Source organism: Xiphophorus hellerii, chromosome 13 (assembly GCF_003331165.1).
Source record: "Xiphophorus hellerii strain 12219 chromosome 13, Xiphophorus_hellerii-4.1, whole genome shotgun sequence".
Classification (NCBI taxonomy): Eukaryota; Metazoa; Chordata; class Actinopteri; order Cyprinodontiformes; family Poeciliidae; genus Xiphophorus; species Xiphophorus hellerii.
In genome coordinates this window covers 20,502,002-20,526,561 of record NC_045684.1, presented here as the reverse complement: position 1 = coordinate 20,526,561, position 24,560 = coordinate 20,502,002, and the positions used below count along the sequence as shown (strand labels likewise).

The window sequence follows — 24,560 nt, the reverse complement described above, 5'->3', positions numbered from 1 at the left end:
AGAAACTTGAAATCAAACACATTTTACTAGAAAGTATACCAAAAAACATACTGACAGTAATTTACCAAAGGCTGTTAAACAAAAGCATTGGCCATTCAGAAATTGCTTTCTATATGCACTCAGTGTTTATGGTGACAAAGTTTTGTTCAGTCATTCTATTTCTTTATTGATGAATTAAAAAGGAAATTCTAATTTGCAATGTTTATTTGATTAATTAATCTATTTTTTTGAAATACTTTTTAAAATTAATTAACATAATATGGGACATTTAAGATCCGACCTAATTTCTAAGTCTTACCTTTCATTATGTTACATGGTACAGAAGATGATTCTTTTGTTTATTTGCTTTCTTTAGAATTTAATGAGCATTATTTTTTATGAAAGACACTTTAATTCAAGAAATGTCTTTTTCTCTTTCTGCACGTTCATTTGTTTTGAAAGTCTGCATGTTTGTGAGTCAGGTGACAATGTAGGGACGTAGTGAGGACTCTTGACCACTGAGTGGCAGTATAATCATACATCCTATTTGAACCATTCATCAAAGAGCAGTGTTTAGTTCTCAGGTCTGAGCTCACTATTCACAGAAAAAAGGAATCCCTGTGGTCTTGTTGACGCTCCTGACAGATCTTTGAAGTTTCAACAGGAGAATTAGGTGCTAAACGTCACCATCAAACAGTCTCCCCATCTCACTCATCTTTTTTTTTAACACCCTTTTATGTACTTACATTTGCTTTAAAAACTGGGCCTCTGATTACACTCGCCACCTCTCACATGATCCAGAACTGGTCAGGTACACTTTAAGTCCAATAGTATGCCTTTGTTGTACAGTGATGGTTGCCACCCATCCCCTCACCTCTATTCTCCTTCCCCTGAGTGTTTGTTTAAGTAATTTATTTTCTTTCCTGGAAAATATGTGATTAAAAACATTGAAGTAACGGCATCCAGATGGTGTGAGGAACAACTAGCCCCGCTCACTCACTTCAACTAACATTTGGCAATCGGACCTTTAATAGGCCCCTACTGAGCAATGCCAGATTCCAGAGGAGGGATATTTGTGTACGTTGAACATAGGTTTCAAATATTAGGTCTATTTACAGAAAGAGAATAGACCTATTAGGCTGCAGAATGGCTGTGCGGTCTGTTCCTCCGTGTGGTTTGCAGAACGTGAAAACAAATGATAGTGGAAAGAGGGATTACTTACCAACATAATGTCCCTTGCCCTCTCGAAACGGAGGCCCAACAGGTCCTTTCATCATGGGCTGCATGTACTTCACATGAGGGATGGGGGGGTAACCTCCAGCAAAAGCACGGCCCCCAAGCATCAGCAGCAAGCAGACAGGAGCCAACAGCATGGTCACCGGCATCCCCAGCTTCTCATACACACAAAGATCTGTAGGTGAGAGAGGAAGACAAGTTGAAAACTCGTTCTGGTGTAAAGGCTTTCATCTATGAGCTTCGATTAACCTTTTTCAACTCTCTTCCATTGATAAATATTCATAATTTTTTATTTTTAAGTATTACAAATTTCTAAAGTGCATCATACTGCTAAAGTATTTGCTCACTCCTTCAAGTCATTGAATTTGTGTGTCCAATCACATCCATACTCCCCAATGTGAAAAATCCGACTGCTTCTGCAAACATTTATGAAAGAATGACTTGCTCTTAGGAGCTAATGTGAATTACAGTATGTTTAGGTAACAGGGCGCCACCTGGCAACAAGCCAAGTTCTAACAATGTACAATTTTACATAGAATCTGAATCAGAAGAAATATCTAGTGAATTATTGTTTTATGGTTAGAAAGGCCTGGTAGATTACATTTTCATGAGTCTTAGAAGGGTGAGCAGACTTTGAAGATGATAAGAAACAACTACTACTAGTCACTATAATTAAGTTATGCTTGATATTGTTTCTGATCAAGAGTAAAATTCTGACTGGCCCTTCAAAACTGGTCATTTATGCTATGTTTACTCAAGACTTCTGTCTGGAATCTTTTCGGATGTTGACTGGTGAAAAGTTCCATGTTTAGACAGCATCGCTAAGACATTTAATCTGTTGTTGTTAAAGCCTAAGGCACTAAATGGCACTGTGATTTCAGCATGTTGTCGAAGCAAGCATGTGCTTTGGCTACCTTAGCTTCCACCTCACTAACTTCTACCTCATATAGAAAACGGTAACCCATTTCCAATGAACCAAGTGTTCATGCAACACATACATATTCCGTATCAAATGTTATGTTAGACTGAACAGGTTAAGTAGCACATGTGACACAATGCAATCCGCCATTGTTTTACTTGAGTTTGTTCTTGCATACATAGAACAAACTGCAGCCGTGTGTTCTGCGCACGTGTGCTTTCACATCTACGGAGTTCTTCACACCTCCGCGGGGGTGTTCCCGAAAACTCCCACTCAGAGTGGACTTCAAAAAGTGCCGGTGTCAGAGAGTCCAATCACTGGAGACGTGTAAACGAGTGGCTGGATCTCAACAAAAATGTTTTGGTTTCACTGAAAACCAGCTCCGTGTAAATGTGGCATTGGATAGTAGTAATAACATGCCTGGAAACACATTGCAAGAAACTGGATAACTGGGTCAATAAGAGGTCAGAAAATAAGAAAGTTTGGTAAACTACTAGTAAAAACCACTTTAAAAGGTCGCAATATAATCTGGGTCATTGGAAAATAGATGCCGTGAAATGAGTGGTGGCTGTGGAGCCTTATATCATGACTGCCATGTTTCTAATTCCCTAAGTTTCAAACTCAAATATATTTACACAGACTTCTTTCCATTCAGTATGTAGCTTACGTTAACAGCAGCATGCTTTTATTTTTATTTTTCTAACTGAACCGGCAACAGGGACAACTTTAGATCTTAATGATCTTAGGCATCCACAGTATGCATTTCTGTCAACTCAAATTAACCTCAGGTAAAGACGGCCACATTGCCTTTGGCCAAATATTTTTACAGCCATGGCCCTATGTTAACAGGAAAACCACCTGAGGACACTTGGCATGTTTTTGGTCTTAAAAAAAATGCAATGTTAAGTGCGAACAACTGGATTCAACCTGCAAAACCAAGATGCATTCCAAATCCAACTCTACCCCCAAGCTTTTAAGCCCTATTTGGGCTAAAGAGTTAGGTTTTTAATGATTTGGAATGCAAAATGTATTTTGAGGCTCAGACTAACTGCATATAAATGCCAACCATATCACCACTTTATTAGGCAAGGAAATTCTGTAAATGTGGTTAATTTTTATTGCATAGCAAACATTTTTACATAGAGGTTTATTGAGGCAATTAGCACGCAGCTGTGCTGTACTTTTACAGCGCTGTATAACAAGTTTGCAAAAGACAGGTGATGAATATTTGAGTGGAAAAGACAAAATTAAGCAGAAACACAGAGCGTTCTAACATGTTTTAGTGAAGGTACGCAGCAAATACAATAAACCAAATAATCGCCTTGCATAAAGGGTTCATTAAGTACTGCTGGAAACGACACGAGGAAAAATAATGCTAACAGGAAGTCGTCCATCCATCCATCCATTTTCTAACACTCTTGTCCCTAGTGGGGTCGAGAGGGGTGCTGGTGCCTATCTCCAGTTAACGTTCCGAGTGAGGTTCACCATGGACAGGTCACAGGAAGTCGTGACAGTCAAAAATTATAGTTTGACACATATAATTTGACTCACCAAACATGTGACGGAAGGTGCTCAGATCATATTAGACCAAAATTAAATACTCCAGTCAATATGCAAAATGCTACGTGTACAAGAAAACTAACAATGAACATCTCACTCAACGCACCGTCCTCACTTTGAAACATGGTGGTGGCAGCATCGTGATCTGAGGATTTCTAAACTTGCCGCTGGGATGGAAGTCTGTCTTCCACTGGGATAATAGCACTCAACACTCTGTCAGAGCTACAACAAAATGATTTAGATCAAAGTGTACTCACGTCTTACAATGGCCCAGTCAAAGCCCAGGGCTAAGTCCAAATCGGTGTGTGTTGTAAAATTTTTACAAGACTATCCTTTAAGAGTTTTCTTTGCAAAAATAATGCGGAAAACATATTTTTAAAGATGATCCTCTACCTTCGTTGTTCTTCTACATAAAGTCCCAATCAAAACACACTGAGTTTTACAGTTGTAATGTGACAAGATGTGAAAAAGTTCCACTCATACAAATAAATATTTCACACCACTCTATATTTGTCACCGCATTCCTCTACGGTACACATGCATGTCAGTACATGTGTGTGCAGTAGCAGCATCAGGTTTCTCTTTCTATGAAATTGGGTAATTTATAGAGGGAAGAAGGATCTTTCTCTCCTCAAGTAATTGTGAGACGGTTACTTCCACAGCGTTTGTGGTTGTCATTTGCTTGTTTTCCTCTCAGCACGAGAGAGAAAAGTTTGCGCAATGAACGTCTGCGCCGAGGCGCAGCATTCATATGAACATAAGTTGACATCTTCTAATTTGACAATTACATCTCATTACACAAAATGGTTAATTGGCAACAGGATTGGAAGTAATTTGGGAATTCATGGCACGCTTTAAATCACAAGCACTTAGAAAATGAGGTGCGTTCATTGGCACCACATGTGCTGAGATTAGCCTGAAGTCTGCGATTTCTTTTGGGAACTAAAGCTAGATAGCCCAAATTCTTGATTTACGGCCATTTACCAAAGAATTCCTTTAGCTGTATATTTGAGATTCATCATAAATATCTGTAACTGATGTTTGTTTATGCATTTTGGAGACTACAGATCTTCACTTGAAAGAAACATGAGGAATGCAAAGAAAGAGATGTTAAGAAAAATAAATAGGAGAAGGCAGACAGTATTAGTGAGACAGTGTTTGGTGGCTGGCCGACTTTCTGGCTGGCTGGCAAGGAAGCTTGTCTGGTGTGGGGGCCTGTGGTTTCAGCGCAAATGCGCAGCAATTTAAGAGGCAGGTCTGAATGCCCGCTGTTTTGCAAGGAAAAGAGTTGAAATCTAGAGAGAAACAGCATCTTCAAACCTTATAGACAAAGAAAAAATTCAATGCATTGAAATGTTCTGGAAAAAAACACTATGTTAAAAAATATTAGTGTTTTTTTCTGTACCAAACCACTTGTGTTACAACATTGGCATCAGTTTTTTTTTTTGATAATTCATCGTTTTCATTCATTTTGTTCTTCTGAGGTGTAGGAACTTCCTGTTTCCCTGGGTTAGAAATATGACTCTAACTCATGAAAATGTCTTGATAAGAGCCATTGATTTATATTTTTGCCCAGTGGTGGTTCTTACATAAACAGTGCAGTGGGCGAGACTCACCTTCAGCCAATCTCTAAACAATCCAAAATTACAGGAGGCCATTTCTAATGCTGCTCTGGGCAACTGCCTATATGGCCGATAGCCAAAAGCACAACTGGCAATTGACAGCAAACCTTCACCTCAGCCCAAAATGTATTTTTTAAAATCCTTCCTCCCACCATCTATGACCAGTAACATCCCTACAGCATGGTATTAAAACATTTTCTATTTGAGAAGTTGTGTTCCGGGTGACGTCCAATGTTGTTTCATGCTGTTTAAAGTGTTTCGTATATTGGTTATAGAGATCAGCAGTCTGTTAATAGGTTGCACTGGATTTTGTTTTGTATCAGAGTGAAGGGGACGAAATAGAAATGATCACCTAACAACTCTGTTGGTTTGTCACATAAAATCCAAATAAAATACATTGGGGCTTGTCACTGTAACATGAGAAAGTATGAATAAGTTCAAGAGATATTTACTGCAGTATGTGAAAAAAACCAAACTGCCACAGTGTAGTCCAAAATATTGAAGTAGACCATAAAAGGTGGAAGATAAACTTCTACTTGTTCAGTAAACCTCACAGACCTATATCTAGAAACCACCTGACATTGACGTGATGCCTGCAGTTATCACCTTTCATGAACGTGAGTTATGCGGCTCTGGTGCAATGTCTTTAAAAGCGCAGGAGGGCTGCAACAACTACCGAAGCATGAGCAGCAGCTTCCAAACTGTAATTTAGCAGCACCTCAAGAGGACTGAGCTGACATGCCAGAGAGACACAGACAACCCCGACGACTGAAGCCAAGCACTCGCTGCGCCGTCTACCCACTAATGAAATGAACAGCGGCGGAGAGGTTTGACCCAACGAGCAGGGCCTACGTTTACCCCCTAAGCCGTACATGTGCCGGTCCAGACTGCCAGACGTTTCCCAAACCACGTGCCACAGAGAGATCACAGATAAACCCAAGCGTGAGGATTTGGCGTCAAGGTCAGGAAGAGGAGGTGCTTGTTTTGCGGTGAAAGTACGAGCCTGCACGAGCGGACGGAACGGCACCTCAACGTTGTATGTTGCGTGAGGTCAACTTTTACAAAACGACAGAATACAACAATCGGGTCGAGCGGTGCTTGAATAGTTTTGGTTCCAACCACAGACCTCGGAGAGAACCAAACTTTAATTCTGACAAAACTTTGAGCTGATTCATCCAATTCTGATAAACCTCAGCCACAGCGGTGACCATAATGAATTCTCACTCAACCATGAACCCACACGGCTGGCAGGCGGCTTCTCAACCACCGCCACCTTCTTTCACCAAACTTTCCCCCTCTTTGCAAATATCTAAAGCAAACCAAGAGAGGCGGAGGGAGCCGTTTTCACACGCATAAAGAGCACTGGCTCAGTCTAGACATAACAGCATTTACAGGTTCTAAATATTTTCACTAAGAAGGCAAGCACACGTGCACGATGCCAAGAAAAGCCTTTAAACTTAAAACGGGGCTCAAACGTCTGCTGGCAAGAACACATGAAATCACCGCTTCTGGAGGATGTTTACTCAGCTGTTTTATCTTGTAGAAAAGAAAATCCCAGACATGACACAAACGTGTTTTTGTTTTTTTTCTCTATCAGCCAAACATTCTGTCTTTTAAAAACATGTCTTAAAAAGATCTTTGAATTTTAAATTAATTGCTTTTTTAGGCTCAAGCGTAGAAACTTGAAGAATAACATAACTAGTCATTTGACACGTATCTTTTGGCTTTTGTGGCAGCTTAAATGCTATGAGATATGGCTTTTACCATTAAAAAAAACCAAAAACATATTCAATCTGCAGTATATCATATGAATATCTCACACAAAAGATACGATAGCATATTAACACCACATAAAAATGTTCATATCTGTAAATTACAACTTCAAAGTATTTCATTGGTATAAAGCAGTACTCTGCAACCTGCAGCTATGGATTAATTCATTAATTCATTAATTAGACCCTGCAAAATGGCTCTTAACACCGTAGGTGAAAAGATAAACATAAAGGTAACAAAAATACATAGTCTTAGCGGTTTTTCATGCGTTCTCGTGCAACATCTGCATAGCATTTCCACAACAGAATGGAACAAATGGTTTACGTCATACCAAAGGTGCACATTTGTGTTAAATAACTTGGTAAATCCCTTCAGAGGTCACGTAATTAGTAAATAGAGTCGATAAATGCAGTTTGTCTGTGAAGATAGAAAATTCCTACGTGAACAATCTGACTAGGGTTACGGAAGAACAGGAAAAAATTCAGCCTGTAAGTACAAAGCTTGTCGAGACTTAAGCCAAAACACGTTCAACTGTTCAGCAGTGAAAGGTGGTTCTGTCTAAATACAAATGCAATTTTTTTTAGAATTTCATTTGAAAAGGATTTGAAAAGCAAAGTTTGATTTTCCTTCTCTTTCACCAAGATGTTGGACTTGTGTTGGCCTATCATATCATGTCTTAGTAAAATGCATACATTTTTGTGGTTGAGATGTGACAAAATGTGGAAAAAGTTAAATACTTGCGAAGCACTGTAAATTTTGCAGAAAAGCATCTTGTTCTAGATCGTTTCCACTTTGAATTCCAACCATAAAATTGCAACTGGTTTAAAACCCCCAGGTTGCTTGCTGGCCATACCATCAAGCTGACGTGTCTGAATTACACTTTTGCAACATTATGGTCTGCGGTGGGATGCATATTTCATTCCTTAAAAAACAAAAAAATAACTTTGTCATCACCAAACCTAGTTTTGAATGATGAATAATTGCATTTTGTAGAAATAATGAATGTCGTCTCTCTTTGGAATGAATTGAAATTTGCAATTTAGAACCATTTTTTCTTATTGGTCATCTGTCAGATATGTGATTTTCATTTCTTCAAAATAGGTGCTAATTATGAGACCGGTTTAGTTTTGCTTTTTATGGAAATCAGCCTTCAGTACAATTTTTTTCTAACCCGGTTTTCTCTTCGTTTGTTTGTCTCTGTACACACTTGTTCCGTTTTCTTTCAACATCTTTCTGTGCTCTACCTGTAAATAAACTGCAATGTACATAAATACATCTGAACCTACACAAACTGCATCATTCGCCAATGATTTCAAGAGATCTTCAAAATGTGAATAATTTCACGATCTTAACAAATTCTACGCACACGAGAAGTGCTGCGTGAACACCTGTTAGCACATGAAGAAATAGAAATGATCTTTGCAACCATAGAAATTCAGACGTAAAACACTTCATAATCAGCCACTTTCAACTACTGATCAACACAAACTGAAATGTGAAACTGTCATTTCTATTTAATAGAATGATTACATATTCGAAAGCTTTAATATTAAAACTGCTCAATATCAGGAGATCATATTTTGTCCATAATAATAGTTTGTTGACATTTTTGGTAGCTTCATAGAAGTAATTTATTTTAAACCGCGCAGCATACATTGCTACTTCTTTCCTGAGATCCATCTCCGATTCGTCGATCAGCGCTTCATGATAACTCCTTCCCTGAATAATGTTTTTTTTCAAAGTGCCTTGAAATTAGTTTGTGTATCATGTTATTTGCCTCAGTAATGAAGAATTTCGATCATTTATGGAAATAAGTAGCCATAGCAACTAAATGTCTGCAGTACGTTAAATGAACTGTGTGTGATTTTTGTTTTTCAGATGTTCTGTTTTCTCCTATTTCAATCACTTATATTTCTGATGGACAGCTCAGATGGGATATGACAGAAGATGAGACGAGTCAAATGAAAATATATCTCAGCTACCTAGTGCAAGTCAATATCAATTTTTTTTAGTCAATATCACATAGCCACATTTCTTTACACGAAGTTGTGAGTAGATTAAATATCCGTTATATTAAGTCATTATTTTCAGCACAAAATGTTATCATAATAGATACAAATTAAAGGTGAATTAATCTTGTGGCAGTCAGCTCTGCTTTTACCTGCAAGACTTGTGTATTTAAAAAAAAGCAATAATATGATCAACAGAAAGGAGAAAAGTCTAGAACCTGAAAACTGAGTATTTTGAGGTTTTATTTGGCGTCTGCCTCATTTCAATGAGGTAATTCTTCCCTCAGCCTGATGAGCACTTGGAGGTGTCAGATCGTGGCCTATTATTTGAGCTGTGGTCACAAGTCCCTGTGTCTTTGAATCCACTGCATACTTCTCCACAGTATAAAATAATCACCAGAGAAACAGACTGACCATAACACGACCATGATTGTGTGCAAAGGTGGCCAAAAATCTGCATGGATAATGAGAAATTAACATCTGTTATTTTAGGTGGCAGTGGTAAATTTCAGGTTTTGTTTGGTTGCTGTTCAGGAAAATTATTATTTTTCTCTCTCTGCCAGCAAAAAAAAAAAAAAAAAAAAATCTCCTGCCTAAAGCGGTTTTGTTTCCCTTAAATCATTAGTTAAGTAAACTGGAGTTAAAGTAAGGCATATTGTAAAGCAAGCTGAAGTAGGATATGTCATAGGGAACATTAAAAAGCTCCTTTTTGCTTTTCTGAGACTGTCCTCTGTTCCAAAAACAGTTCCATGGGTGGTTCATTCATTCCAAGATGACTTTAATGACTTGCAATAACATTCAAAGCATATGAAACCGCTTTGTTTTTTTGTTCTTTTTTCCTTACCTTTTTCAATTATTTTTGAAATATTAGGTTTTAATCCCATCCAAGTAGCTTTATTACCTAAATCTAACAAGAAGACATAAGTCTGTTCTCGGTTTGTGGGGGTGCGCAGCCTTGTGTGTGTGTGGGGGTGTGTTGGTGTGTGTATGCTGGGATGCCACCAAGGCAACCAACCAACCAGAACAATATCCAATGTCTGCTTCAAGATATGCCAAAACTAGCCTTGGATATCAAATAGTCTCAGAGCTCATGTTTATTTGCTCTGGCAGAATGTGTCTGTCAAAATTCATCATCAGATATTTTTTTCTTTTACACGCTCGATTTTAAGTCACATGCCGTGTTTAGTCTGATTGGATGAAGGTCGGTGTTCTGACATCCAGAGGGATCTTGATAGGAAAATCAAAAGGGAACTAGGTTGATTTCAGAGCAACTCAGATTTGTCTGGGAATGTCAGGTTGTGCCAAATTAAGCACAAATTTCACATAGGTTTTAACTTTAGCTAATCAGACATTAATAAAACAACTTTACTCTGAGGTGTAGTGTAAAAGTGCAATGTGTTTCTTATGTTGAACCAAAACACTACTTTTTGACATTCCTAAATGCCAAAAGCAATTTTGACAAAATTAGTCATTTAAACCAAAATTACCAGGGTTCATTTAAGGCATAAATTTTATACACTACATTTTATTTAAGTTATACATATGTAACTTAAGAGCGTATGTTTCACAAGATTTCCTTAAGTTTCTCACATTTAAACCCATGTTGCCTAAACTCAAGTGTGACAGCAGTCTTGCACTAGCAGCCTGCTAATGGCATTCGATTCCATATACCTGCTCCTGCAGCTCACATTGATTCGGACTATAAACACCTAACACCCAGTAAAAAGGGTAAAATGAGTAGAACCAAGTGACTTCAAAGAGATAGCACATGTGGACCATCCTCATGTTTTTCTGTCGTTTAGCAGGCGAGAAATAGACAAAGGTCAAGAGACATTCAAAGAAGTATGAGCTCATGTCAATTGATTGAGTAGTAAAACTGTAAGAAAATGAGAGGAGTAAAGTGTATAAAATGATGAAAGTTTGCAGAAAGAGAAAAGATGGGACAAGGTCAAATTCAAGGTTGTTATTTGCTTGATGACTTCATTAGATGGAACATGCTGTTAATACCACTGGGAGTAAATTTGAGTGCAGAACCAGACATGCTAATAATTAAATAAGGGCTGATGCACTGTGCAGATGAAAGTTTTTGAGCACAGGATGAAAGGTGAAGCAGTCAAAGTAAGGCAGAATTACTGACACAATACCGGATCTCTGGGGTCTCACACATGTTACATGTTACACAATTACATGTTTCAGGTCAGTAAAAGGGCATCCAGTTCATTGTATTCGCCTGACTGATATCTGTCGCATTGCCAGTTCATGCTCTGTCATCTCAACTTTTCTGCAGATTGAGTTTGCGCGGCGTGGAAAGTTACCCCTGGTCCAGGAGGTGGTGGGTTCGCAATATGCACAACAAGAAGGAGGATTGTGACTGAGAAAAACCACAAAAAAAGCGAGAGTCTCCAGGTAAACACAGACATCTGCAGATTTCCTCCTGCCCCAGCAGTGCACTTCAACTCTATACAAGCCCCTGATTAGGTAATCGAGAGAAAATAGTAGAAAAATAATCTTATAAAGGCCTCTGTGCTTAAACCTTTCCAAGGCAATAAATATTCTGCCTTTCATTGACTCAAGACTCACTGGCAAACTTTCACAGGCACAAAAACTGACATTAAGTTTTCTTTGTTGTTTTTTCTCGTCAAGTGAAAAATAAGAAGTTGATGCATTGATGCAGACTTATGCCTGGACGACTTTGTTATGAAGGGAGTTGTGTGTTAGAGAGCACTGAGGAGATGACCTCACCTCACCAGTGGGAAAACTTCAAGGGCAACCAGGAATCCGATCTCCTGTAAATCAGTATGATTGCCTTCTCGTCGTGCCATACAGGTCTCCTCTGGCAAATTCAGGGCCTTTCCACCCCGAGTCCCCTCTCCAATTTCCTCCTCTCTCTTCTTTAAGCGTCCTGCTCTCCACACACAGCCCGTTGCTGGTGTGAATGCTCCTATTGTGTGCTGCCAAAAAGGGCAACACTTGGCGATTCTGTTCCTGCAGTTAACTTAGATGTACCAGCAAAAAGGTGGAGAGGGAAGAACTTAGAAGAGCAGAAGGGGAAAGAATGTGTACATCAGCTCATTTAAATTCTTCAACGTATGACATAGAAGTAAAAGGCAAGATTGTGTTTTCCAAATCACTCCAAAACAGAGATTTTGGCCACTTATTTTGTAAAAGTATGAACTAATAAGAGACTGAATAACTCTCCCACAACTGGTCAAGAAAGATTTTAATATTTGCTAAATCGCTTCAGTGTAGTTTACTTGAAACAGAAATTTGAATTTTCTAGAAACACTTCTTGAACAAACTTTTAGTTCCAAAAAGGCAACACACATTAGGTAAGTATGGCAACTCCTAATATACATGCCCCTGCAATCCACACTACAGTGTTTTGTATTGAGTCAGGAAAGAGAAGGAAAATATCAAAAATGATGACCTCTATTCCATAAAATAGTTGAATCTGTAAAACGCTGGTGTGTTATCATTTCTAGCATACCCTGAAGAAGCCCACAGAATTGTTGTGACAGAAATGTAATAAGTCAGAAACGCAATTCTGATTGCTTTTTTCAGCATTTAATGTAAAAAGAAGCAAAATGTGCACATGTTGCTGTCATGGCAATATAATATTTACCTGGATTCATAGCTCAGGCTATGAATGTTTTATACAGAACTGTTCTTGTTATCAACTGGCAGACAGTACAGACATCATGTTGTCTGATCCGGACCCATAAAATCAGTTTTCCACAGAACAGACCAGAAAATATAACAAACCAACATGTGACAGGAGCTCATACAACATTTTTATAGAGAGCATCATTTTAATCTTACTTTACCCAAAAGTAATGAGTTCATTTATGAATCATGGACTTTTAATCATGGACTCTAGTTGTGATGAACACATAAGTTTGAAACAAGCTGTCATATAAACTGTCCACAGTTTTCACCAAATGGAGAAACTGGAATAACAGTTTTGCATTTTGTCTTAGTTATTCAATAACTTTGAAATGGTCAAAGTCCATGTGGGAGTGGAGCATGTGGGTGTAATTAAGAATGTGTGTGCAGAAGGTGAGACATGTTCTAGAGGGCTAAAAAAGAAGGCTAACAATAACACACTGTCAATTGTTCCACTCTTTTTTTTTGGTAGGACTGGGAAACAATTTTAAGCTGCACTAGAGTTGGGACAAATATCCAAGTAGGAAAAACAAAGTTAAAATCACTAGTAGTCTGCGTCTGTCCAAGTTTATTCTCCATGAAAACACTGAGCTTGGTGCCTGAAGCTTAAGTGTAAAGCATTTAATGATGTTTAAAGGAAGACCTGAGCATTAGACGGAATAGGGAAAATTATAAAGGAGACATGAAATCATTGCAAGACATTGAACAAAAAAAAGAAAGAAACAGATGGAAAGAGGAGAATAAAAGCTTTAGATCTTTATCTCCTCGTCCATCCACTTCATATACATCCCCTGCCAATCATTTTCCACGCTCACTCGACTTGCTGATAAAACAGTTTTCCACGCAGATGCACACATTGAACACATACAGACACTGTTGGTTGGCAGCACAACACAGAGGAAGGACTATTTTTCTGTCCAAAATGGGGAAAAGGAGACATAGAAGAGAGATTAAAATTTAATAAGGAGCAGGAAATCTCGGTTAAATCCCCCCCGAAAGAGTCGAAATGCCTCTGTGCTAAAGGCTACTGTGCTGCAGCCTGAACGCTTCAACATGGGCCCCTCTGGCACTGACACTACACTGAGTCATTCTGTTATATTACATCTCTAATTGGCAATTTTGAGAAGTCTAGGATGTGTGGTAGCAAAATATTTAATATAACAAAAATGATATAGTATTACCTCTGGGTTGTCATTTAAGTAAGAGGCTTTAAAAAATGCCACTGAAGGGAACAACTGACTTAATTGAACAGAAATGGTACATTAAACTGCCACTTATGTTCAAAGGCTCATAAACATGATATGGACATACTGTATAATGATACTTTTACAAAAGAGTTGTGCCGCAAAGAAGAATTAAGCAAAATCATCCCAAATGTCTTTTCTATTTTATTTCAAAGGTCTCAGACTTTTAAAATTGCTCTGATCTGTACTTCTGTATGGTTGTAAATAGATAGAACCTCACCATGTCACTGTGTTGTGGTGCAAGTTAATCATATATTACACCCCAATCTCTAGATTTATCTATAATTGTGAATCTTGGCCAAAACCTGCCACATCAGCTAAATAGGTTTACAGAAAGAATCACAATTTGCACAGAAACATAAAGATTGTTCCTGGAGGCCCAAACTATAGTTTGTCTGTAAAAAAAAAATTATTCTAGATTAAAGTCAGGTGGCTAAAAGTATTAAAATTGTTGTGATAAATGCACTCATACAGTGAGAAAATAAGTAGCGGATAAATATAAAATGCCATCCATCCATCCATCATACCTATTTTATTCTATCAGATGGCAAACAATGTGGAAATTGAAAGGGAAAGGTAAAGATGTTTACATAAAAACATAACTAAGCTTGACATTCAACAACTTTTTACATGTTATATATAAAGGATATGAAAATATGTTTTTTTTAACAAAGTAGAAAATATGACTGGCTCACCTAAGATAGCTATAAAAAATGGATGTCAATAGTTTGGGGGATTTTACCCCAAGTCACTGCCTACAAACCCCCATACATACAACACACAACTTTAAAGGAGAAAGAAACCAATTTCTATCTTTTTCTTCATTCTTGACAGCTGTGCCATAGGTAAACTTTGAAACTGCAACAAGTCTTAAGACTGTGTGTAGATATACAACAACACAGGCAGTGATGGCCAACGTGTGTTCAGAAGTGGTGAAACCCAACATTGAAACAAAAGCAAAATTACAGGCCCAAGGCTTCACCAGCTGCTTTCCACAAACTGCGGACTGTAGATAGTTAAATATCTAAGGTTTAATACAGATAATAGGTGTGTTTATTTCAAAAGCACTAATAATATCAGCCACCTTGAGCAGCTGGTCATGAATGACTGTGATTCTGTAGCAAAAGATAAAAAGCAAACAAGTATGACCTGCCACGGGTGAAACAAGACGAATGTGTTGCCTTTTCTCCTTTCATGTCTTGTACCAAATGCACATTGTTAACCAGACACACAGAATACTTTGCTACACAAAAGCACGCAAGGTAGATTCTCTTGAGATTATGACTTTGTAAATATTAAAAGAATCCAGCTGCCATGAAAGGCGTCCATAAATCTAGGAGATAAGTCAGAGAACTGGGCCGTTGGAAGTGATCTCTTAAGGCAATCCCTTGAGTTCTACGGTGCACTTTACAAATATTGCTTTGCATATGTGCATTGAAATCAGCAATAGCAGCACATCCATCTAAAGGTTAAGGTCAAAGCACAGAAGTTCATCTGGAGTCAGGACAGGGGTTCTTCAGTCCGTATCCTTGATTTGTGTCTGTGAGCTCTGGAGCGTTGGGGGAAGATAATGTTCGTTCAAGAAAACCCCTTGCTCCCTCATCCCTTTTAATTTCAGCTGGATGTTCATTAGATAATTTGGATCCAACTTAAGGCCCATTAACAATTCACTGGCCCTTGTTTGATTGATCACTCACTTAAATCTCCAGCCGCTGCCAGCTGAAAAGAACACACAAAGCACCTCATATCCTGACACGCATGCATGCCTTTCGCTCAGACCACCAGCGTGCAGCACATTGCTTCCTCCGACTGTGGTCTGTGCCCAGGCCCACCCCACCCATCGGGATCAATGCGAGCCTTTATTAGCTGCTGGCTGAGTCGGCTCACTGTGTAAGGAGACCCCGCCAGTTCTGGCCTCACGCCTCCCAGGATCCACTGCTGGGCTGTAAAAGCATAGCCCAGTGTCTGTGAGAGCATGATTGCATAGTTTTGCAGAAGTTATGTCTGCATTGTGTTGTAAATGTGATCTGAATGTAAAAAAAAAAGAAAAAAAAAAGAGGTTTTATCTCCAAAAACAGGAATTTCCTGGTGTTTGACCTCGTCGATTTTAATGGCTGCAATGTCCTGGAAAAAAAAGAGAAAAAAAAAAAAGCAATCCAGTGTCGGTGGCGCGAGCATGCGATAAGTGAAAGTTTTACATCTTCCCAGTCATAACCATTCTGCTTTTTTAACATGAAACACATAAGAAAAAGGCTATTTGGCTGCTGAAATATACACACTGGGCCATGTAAGAGCTGTGAGAAAACCAGTTGATGTGTCCCTCGGGCGCTGTCTGCAGTGAGCACAAGTCTGGTCCGATGAAGGCTGTAAAAGCCACCAAAGAGCACAACAGGTCAGAGCACGCAGCTTTGGGAGCTCTGGGTAGCGTCAGGCACTCACGACAAGTGAAGTAGAACTGGGATATTGCCCAGTTCTACTTCATATGAGTATGTAAGACACGTTGTCTGAATCAACTTGTGATTTTATGCTGAGTTGTGGCCTTAATTCACTGTACATGTGTGCCTGCAAGAGCTACATTTACACTTCACGTGGGTTTTTTTTATGGCGCAACTGTACAGAGCGCCCGTCACAATTATTGGAACATCTGGAAAAGGTGTATACAATACCTCAAATTCATTAGTTTTAAATATGAGTATTATAAATAATATTGTAACCAACAAATTGACAGCCAAAAAGCTCTTAGCTACCATTCAATAGATCAGGGATGTCAAAGTCATTTTCATCTTCAAGATCCCAAATGTCCTCAAAGGTCCGGTTGTGGCTGAATGTATTGATAAAACTATACATTAATAATTGTCAAAAATATTAATAAATAACTCTCTCTGCATTTGATGAGTACTTCTTAAAATTAAATAATATTACACATCTTTTCATATTGATTTAATTTCGCAGCATACAGAACAAAAAAAACTACTTTGATTTGATTGATAAAATAGTATTTAAGCTCATAACTACTCATAACCATGTTTTGACATGCTGAATAATATTACAATGTTTAATTACAAGACCAAGACAAAATCAGGTGGAAACTGAGCCTAAGTCCACAGAAAGGCTAAGACAGACCACCACAACGCCTAGTGAGTTTCGCTGTTTTATAAATCCTCTTGAAAGAATATATTGTGCAAACTATTTGCAAAATGATTTACTTTTGGCTCAATCTGTAAGTTGGTTTAACATCAAGAATGCAATAATTTGTCAGTTTGATGAATATCAGGCTTCTAGGCCAACGCAACAGACAGGCTGTACCTAATAAAACAACACTGAATAAATAAAGACGGGTTTCTCTCAAGTTAGACAAGCGTGGATGATCTCAACAAAAATCACAGTTTTTATTTCTTTTTTTTCCCCACTGCTGGTAAACAATCAGTTAACCTGGTGAGACTGTCATAGATGTCCAGTCTCACCAGGAGTTTTAAGGAGGTGAAGAAAAAGTGAGGTAGTGAAGATGGAGAAGACGAGTAAATCAACTCAGGTTTGTAGGAGGACAAGATTAGGATGCCTTTGAGATACAGGGGTTAACTCAGCTTTCCCTCCTCCCTACCATCTGACGCTGTCGGTGAAAAAGAAAGATCTGTCTCTCTTAATCAACCAATCTCAGATGACTCTACTGTTCAGTTTTCCTTTCCTGATGATTACATTGAGCATGTTCGTCTCTTATCTCCATAATCCAGTCATCAGGTGGTGATCAGAGACACACAACAGTGGAATGCCTCGGTTGCAGCGAGACGAGATGTGATGATGAAAGGCTTGTCAGCACGGGAAAGTTCACGGTGAGGGGAAAATTCCCAAAGTTATATCATTCAAACGTGACCTGTAAGGTCATCTGCACTATCTGAATGTTTGAGACAAACTATTAAAACAAAATAAATGAAGAAAACATTTATTTGACAACCATAAGATAAATTTAGTCTGGATAGTCTGGAAGATGCATATGGTCTGCTCTGCAGAATGATACGATTGAGAGGAGAGTTTATGATTGCAACAAGAAAAAATACAAAAACTTATTTGTTGTAATCATTTAGATTATTGTGCAGTGTTGAATGAGATCAACTTCCAGGCTCCTGCCAGCGATAAACAAAACAGCACATCCAGCCTGTGCGAGGACAGATTTATTAATAACCAAATCATTTTAATGAATAAAGTCAACCGTTAAAAGAAGAAGAGAGCCGCAGGTTTCTGCGCTGTGGGATCTGAAAGCACTGCGGCTTAATTGAGCTGACATCTGTCTGTCTAACATAATGGAGCTCGATTCGAGAGGTTATGATAAGAGACGCCATCAGTCCGCACGCATCTCATGGTTCATTAAAAGGTGATTTGCGAGATCAGATGTGTTTATCTCAGGCCTGGCAGCTAGACGGAGGGGACATTCTTCAGAGTCTGCAGTTAGTTTAGATTCACGGGCCCTCACTTAGATAATCACCATACCAAAGGGGGGATGAAGTAGCGTCTTTGTCTCTCTGCTTGGCATGCGGAGGATGACGGGAGGGCTTGGTGGGAGGAATATGAGAGTTACAGAGGAATAAAACTTACACAACAGACAGGGGAACGAGACACATCCTTGGATACCTAAGCTTCTCTGGGGGTGGATGACGAGCTGCTGAGACAGAGCCCATCCAGGGCTACTAAATGAAAACAGACACGAAGACTGGTGCTGCCGTCTTTGCAAGCAGTGCAAGGTGCACATGTTGTCTAAATATAGGGCATTGTCTCTGAGACATCTGGATTACGCGGCGTGCTGTTCTTTCCGAACTTTACAAGTTCTTTCCGAAAAACAAAGATCCCCCCCAAAGATTTTTTTTTTTTTGTGATTTTTAAAATAAATTCCTTATTGCTTTGGAAGAAAAATAAAATGACGCTCACACTGCACTACTAAAATCATCAGTCGCAGCTCAAAAAAGAAGACCTATTGCACAACTTCCCTATGAAACGTGTAACGTATGACTGTAACGATACATCAACCTCATGAGATCCAATAGCAGCTTCATAAGAACGAGACAAAATCTTAACAGTATTTGTAAAAAAAACTAAAGGTAAATTTTTTATCTATATAAACCCAGTAAAAACTTAACTCTTCATTATAATCAAGGTGTGACAAGATCATGTAGTTCAGTTTTATGCTAGTCTTAATTCTACGCTAATTCCAACAGAAATTAAAAATGCTAAAGGTTTTTACAAATCTCAAACTGACTTTGAATCTACATTCCTTGATCCATAATCATGTTTGGGTGTGAAGTAGCTTACATTTTAACAATTGGTGTACAAGCCCAGAAAGATTAAGAACAGTGAAATAGCCTCCTAGCTCGGTGCCAATAGGAAATCTTGAAGTCCATGCTATCTTTACAGTCATTAGCAACTTCACCAGCCTCGGTATGTTGACAAAGCTTCCTAATCATTTATATTTCAAAATGCAACCAAATAAATAGATTTATGGTGTTGAGTTTAAAGCAGTGACCTTTGTGTTCAGCTCACTATTATTAGACTCACAAAATAGGAGCAGATGGACGGAACTTTAAGAGACAAACTTTACCTTCCTGAGACTGAGGTGTTTTGATACTAAACAACATAAATTGTGGTCACTAATAACATTTAGCATAAAATTAAAAAACTTGCCATTGGTTAAAAATAGTTAGATATTTGGAAGTTTTCTCACGCAGACTCACATGCCTCGGAGAAGAAAGAAGTCTGGTACTGGCATACCATAGAAAAAAATTTCAATGTTTCATATCAGATAGGAAACCAGAGTCCTCTGTAGATAAAGAAGTGTTGAAGTAATTCAATTTGAGACAAAAACAAATCCAACTTGTTAATGAGCTTTTAAAATTTAATAGTTCCTCTTGAACACTTAATGGTAAGAGAGTACAACTGCCGGCTATAAAACCCAGCAGTGACTACATGAGCAGCAGGTCTAGCACTCTGCTTCTTGAATCTTCTAGAGGAGAAAATATTACCTGCAACTTGCTAAATGATGCAAATTGCTTTCACCAAGCCTCACAAAAAAAATCTGAACTGGCATCCGGTTACTGACAAGGCTGTTTAAGAGGGAAAGAGTTGGAAAAAAGGAGAGCTGCTCTGCATCTTTGGGTAACGGAGCGCAGGCAGCTGCAGGAAACCTCAGCTCTTTCATGCCCTGTGGTCTGAGAAAATAATCATAAAAATTAAAGCTGCAATCCGCCTCGAACGGAACTCGTAGCTCAGTTTGATGCACCTCAGCTCGAAACTGTGGAATTTAGAGCCAAACGTATGGCAATGGCGTTACAGGTCACTTTGCCACGCTGCCATACCCACCTGCTCCATCAAAACTGGGCAGGCTTGGAAACCACATCACACCAACTTGTCTTCAGTCTCTGGACACAGTTTCATGTTGATTAGGTCAAACCGGTCAGATAGTGACCATTCACAGTAAAACATAACACTTCCTGTTCTCTGGGGGCGTGGCTTAAGTGATGTCATAATTTGACTGTTGAGTGTTGTAGGACACCCGATGATGATCAATCACTGAAGGTTTGGTGCCTCTCTGAGTTTTTGTGTAGGATATATAACAGTTTTGTATTTCATGGCGAGTAGGTGAACTTTGACCCCTGGTAACGCCCCTTCAGCATGCACGAAAACTCACCGTTTTGATAACTTTTAACCGGCCATGCCTTATGAACAATCTAGCCAAGTTTGAAGGCGATCGATCAAAATCCCTAGGAGTTCGAAGTGTAACAAATTTCTTGTCTCTATGATAAGCTAAGCAGGAAGGTTTATTGAAAGTTGCCAGGTGGCGCTGTTGAGCCGTTTCTTTTGCGATTTTTGCGTCGACCTTAAAATACGTACATTTTTCACAGTCTTGACCCCTCCGCCAAGTTTAGTGACTTTTTGAATATGATAAAGCCCCCAAAAAGCCAGTTCATTTGTGCCAAGAAAAATAATGATAATTAACACTATGATTACAATAGGCCCTCGCAGCGCTTTCGACGCTCGGGCCTAAAAAAAAAAAAAACTCGACAAACGTTTGATCTCCAAACCTGAATGCCGTCTTCAAGCTTAATAAAAAAAGATGCAGCTTTTAGAAGACCGTACTTCCCCAATTATTTCCCCATTTCGACCCCCAACCTCCACATTTCCAGTTCTTTCCCTTCCTTCTTTTATTCCTCCCACGTTAGCATTTCTGTCTGTGATATCAAAGTTGAATAAAGATAAAAGTCAAAGTGAGGGAATGATTTGTGTGATATAGGGTTGCCCAGCACACAGCCAAAGCTTTAGAAGGAGCTTGATCTACAAAGTTAAAGGAGTCTGCCCACTGGTAGCTCTGGTGACCAAGGTTTACAGGGAAATAAAGACCAGGCTTTGTTTCCAGTCAGCTGACTGCGCACGAACTGACATTTCTGCTGGGAGATGTATCTGTGAGACCGAAAACTCTGCTGCTTTTCTGTGCATGACTCGTTCACCTAGATCTCTGGGAGAATTTTGAATTTTTCCCCTTTGGAAGGAATCTGACCTAGCACAGTTAATGTCTCCTTGAACTTTTTTTTTTAAAAAGGTGGCATTTAGCCACCAGCTAAGCATCCGTCAGTCGAAAGCAACCAGACCATCACTGCCTCCTGACTTCCAGCTGTGCGCTGACCATGACCGATTGTGACCTCGGAAATGTACCCAATTACGAAGTGCTTGGAAGGTTCAAAGGGTCACGTCTGGTGTCAGCCGTTGTTAGTTGCTGCTGTTTTTAACACTTATCGCTCATCTACTCTGTCAAGCTTTCTTATCAGACACAAAGTAAAGTTTGTTTAGGATCTGCTTGTGAATAGAATTCAATAATTAGTAACTTTTTTCAGGAGTATGAACTCATTTATGCAATAAACCTTTTTATTGAAGAAAAACCTCAAAATGAGCTGAACTTATTTAGCACTTTTGTAGTCATACTGACCACTCAAAGCACTTTAGGCACTCACACACACACGCACACTGATAGATTGGCAAACTGTCCAGGGGCAGAAGTGATTCATATGAATCTGAGAAGAACCAGGGATATCTGCAGGAACATCTACAATAACCCTGCCAACTGATTATAAAATCCTGTACAAACCACAAAAACTAGCTTAGCTTCACAATTTCTGCACCAAATCTTTTTGATGCGGCTCAGAAAAGAAGGCTAGATACATCAATGGCAAGTAGAACTAGAACTGCAAGACGCAGTTAAACAATGTCTCTTTTGCAGATAATAGGAAAAATGCAATAAAATGCAATAAGAGACATGTACACATGCACTGTAACAGATTCAGTTGTGGGCCTAACCGCTTCATGTTGCTCCACAGTTGCAAAAGGCCAAAGGAAAATCATCTCTGACTTCAAAGAAATACAAAGTGAGAAGCAGAGGGGAGTGTTTGCATCAGTGGAAAGCCTCAACCAATCCCCTAATGCTACCAGGACCATTTCCATACCACATTCTGGCTCCTCATCCTCACTGCCCTCATAAAACCTTTGGCATAGCACTGTTGTCGGGTGAGAACAAAAAGAAGAAGAAAAACGTGTCTTAGCAAGAAAGCCATGCATTTTTGAAGCACTTCATCTGGTTCTAAAAAGGCTTCATGCACACTGAAGACACATGTTTCTAAATCCACAACGCAGCTTGGTGCTCCTCATTTAGTTTAAAATAAGGTCACTTTCCCAAGATTGCTGAGGTATTTTGTTGAGGAGAGGGGAAAAAACCATGTTAAATCAGTTGGGTGCACTGTAAGGTTTTAATGATCTTGAGCAACGGCTGCATTTGCATACTTTATTCAATCTGGCTACGGTTCATCAAACAGAAACAATGAGTTGTTGTGAAGAAAACCTTCACGTTCCCAAAATCTTCCGTTTAATGGTAGTCCAAAGACCTGGCCAAACAGCACGTCATTCCAAAGGTATGAACCTCCAAACAGAACCTTCTCCCACTCTTTCATTCCAGCAAATATTTCCATAGTACATCTGACTTTACTGGCTTGCTATTATTGCTATTAGTTCCACAGGTGTAGTGAGACAAAATCCATTCAAAAAACTATGGGGCATTCCATCGCTGTTCTTCCCATTGGTCCGGAACATGAGGTACTTTTCCTCTGTCTCTCATATCACACAATGTCTTTTCATTCTAGGCTTCCCAAAAACACACTGGTCCCCGTACTTCACACAATAATACCTTAAAAGCAGATATGGCCTTGCATTTTTCCATACGAGTCCGTGTGTCTGCGAGTAAGTTTCAGTGAGTATGTTTGTTGCTACAGTAGCTCGAAATATGCACCCAGTGTTCTCGACTGCGAGCTGATGTTTTCCCAAGCCCCTCCGAGGTTTCTGTATCACTCCCACTCAAACTGGCACAGGATTCAAACTACAACCAGATGGAGGACTTCTGCCATTGTTTCTCAGCAAAGGAATAAAAGGGGCTATTTGACAGAGGGGAGGGAAGTGATCATGTGGATCACTGAATGGACCTGAAATCTCTGCTCAAAGAAGGAATTGTAATTGTGAGGTAGTTAAAGAGCGTGTGAGAATGATGGCTATCAGACTGAGGTTTCCTGATCCGTCAAGAGCAAGACGAACAATCTCTCGCAAGCCCGCTGTTGAACCTGAAGTGCCTCAGTGTATGTGCAGTATTTACCCACAAACCTCGTTTTTCTTTTCAAATCACTCATCCACTGCTGAGGAAGCATAACTCCAGGACTTGTCTGACGCGACGCTCTAATGCGACTGTGTGTGCTTTGGAAGCTTGCGTGTTTATTTAGGTTTTTGAGCTGTACGGCTGAAAACCTCGAGTCCCTTTGTTTTGTGTGTGTGTATTTTAAAGAGGAAAAAAAAATCAGACTGGGGCATTCACTTGTGTTTAAGTCATCAGTTTAAGAACAAGGTTCTTGTGTCGGAGGTACCTGTAAGGAAATATATTTATGATGAAGGGCTACAAAAGAAACAAGCTGTAATCCAATAAAAAAGATTCTTTAATAATCTATGAAAGTCTTTGAAACAACTTTGAAGGTGTTTACACCCCCTAATGTCAGTATGTAGTATTAATATTACTCTATAGACAAAAATATGTTACACTGTTTAAAAAACAGGAAAAAAAAACAAAGTTGTGTTCAATTAGATTTAACTGGGTAGTCGTGGTTACTGAAAGACTAAGTTCACCTAAATTACACAAAAACACCCGGTACCTATTTGTGCCTGTTGAACATTATTTTCAATTTTGTCACATTACAACCACAAACCTCAATGCATTTGTTGGGATTTTATCTTATGGGCCAAGACAAAGCAGTGTATGACCGTAGAGTAGAAGGAAAACAACAGATGGTTTCTGAACTTCTGACTAATTAAATGGGAACAATGTGATGTACAGGAGGTTTCACCAATTTTTTCTTATATGTTTTGAGCAGAGACTAAAAGTGAAGTTAGATTTTATATATATATCGCTTCAAGGATTGCTGTTCAGTTCATTACTTATTAAAATAACGGATTAAGTATGGCCTACATGATAACACCAGGACTACAT

General features: G+C 39.0%; 1 protein-coding gene across 1 annotated transcript in view; it reads right to left on the bottom strand.

The window, feature by feature from the left end:
- The window catches only part of col8a2 (collagen, type VIII, alpha 2), a 54,878-nt gene that overhangs the window by 7,162 nt on the left and 23,156 nt on the right, over positions 1-24,560 (bottom strand). Inside the window, exon 2 of the mRNA XM_032580185.1 lies at positions 1,202-1,390. Within this exon, the coding sequence (XP_032436076.1) occupies positions 1,202-1,364 (163 nt within the window). The 5' untranslated portion in view covers positions 1,365-1,390. The remainder of the gene's footprint in view (positions 1-1,201; positions 1,391-24,560) is intronic.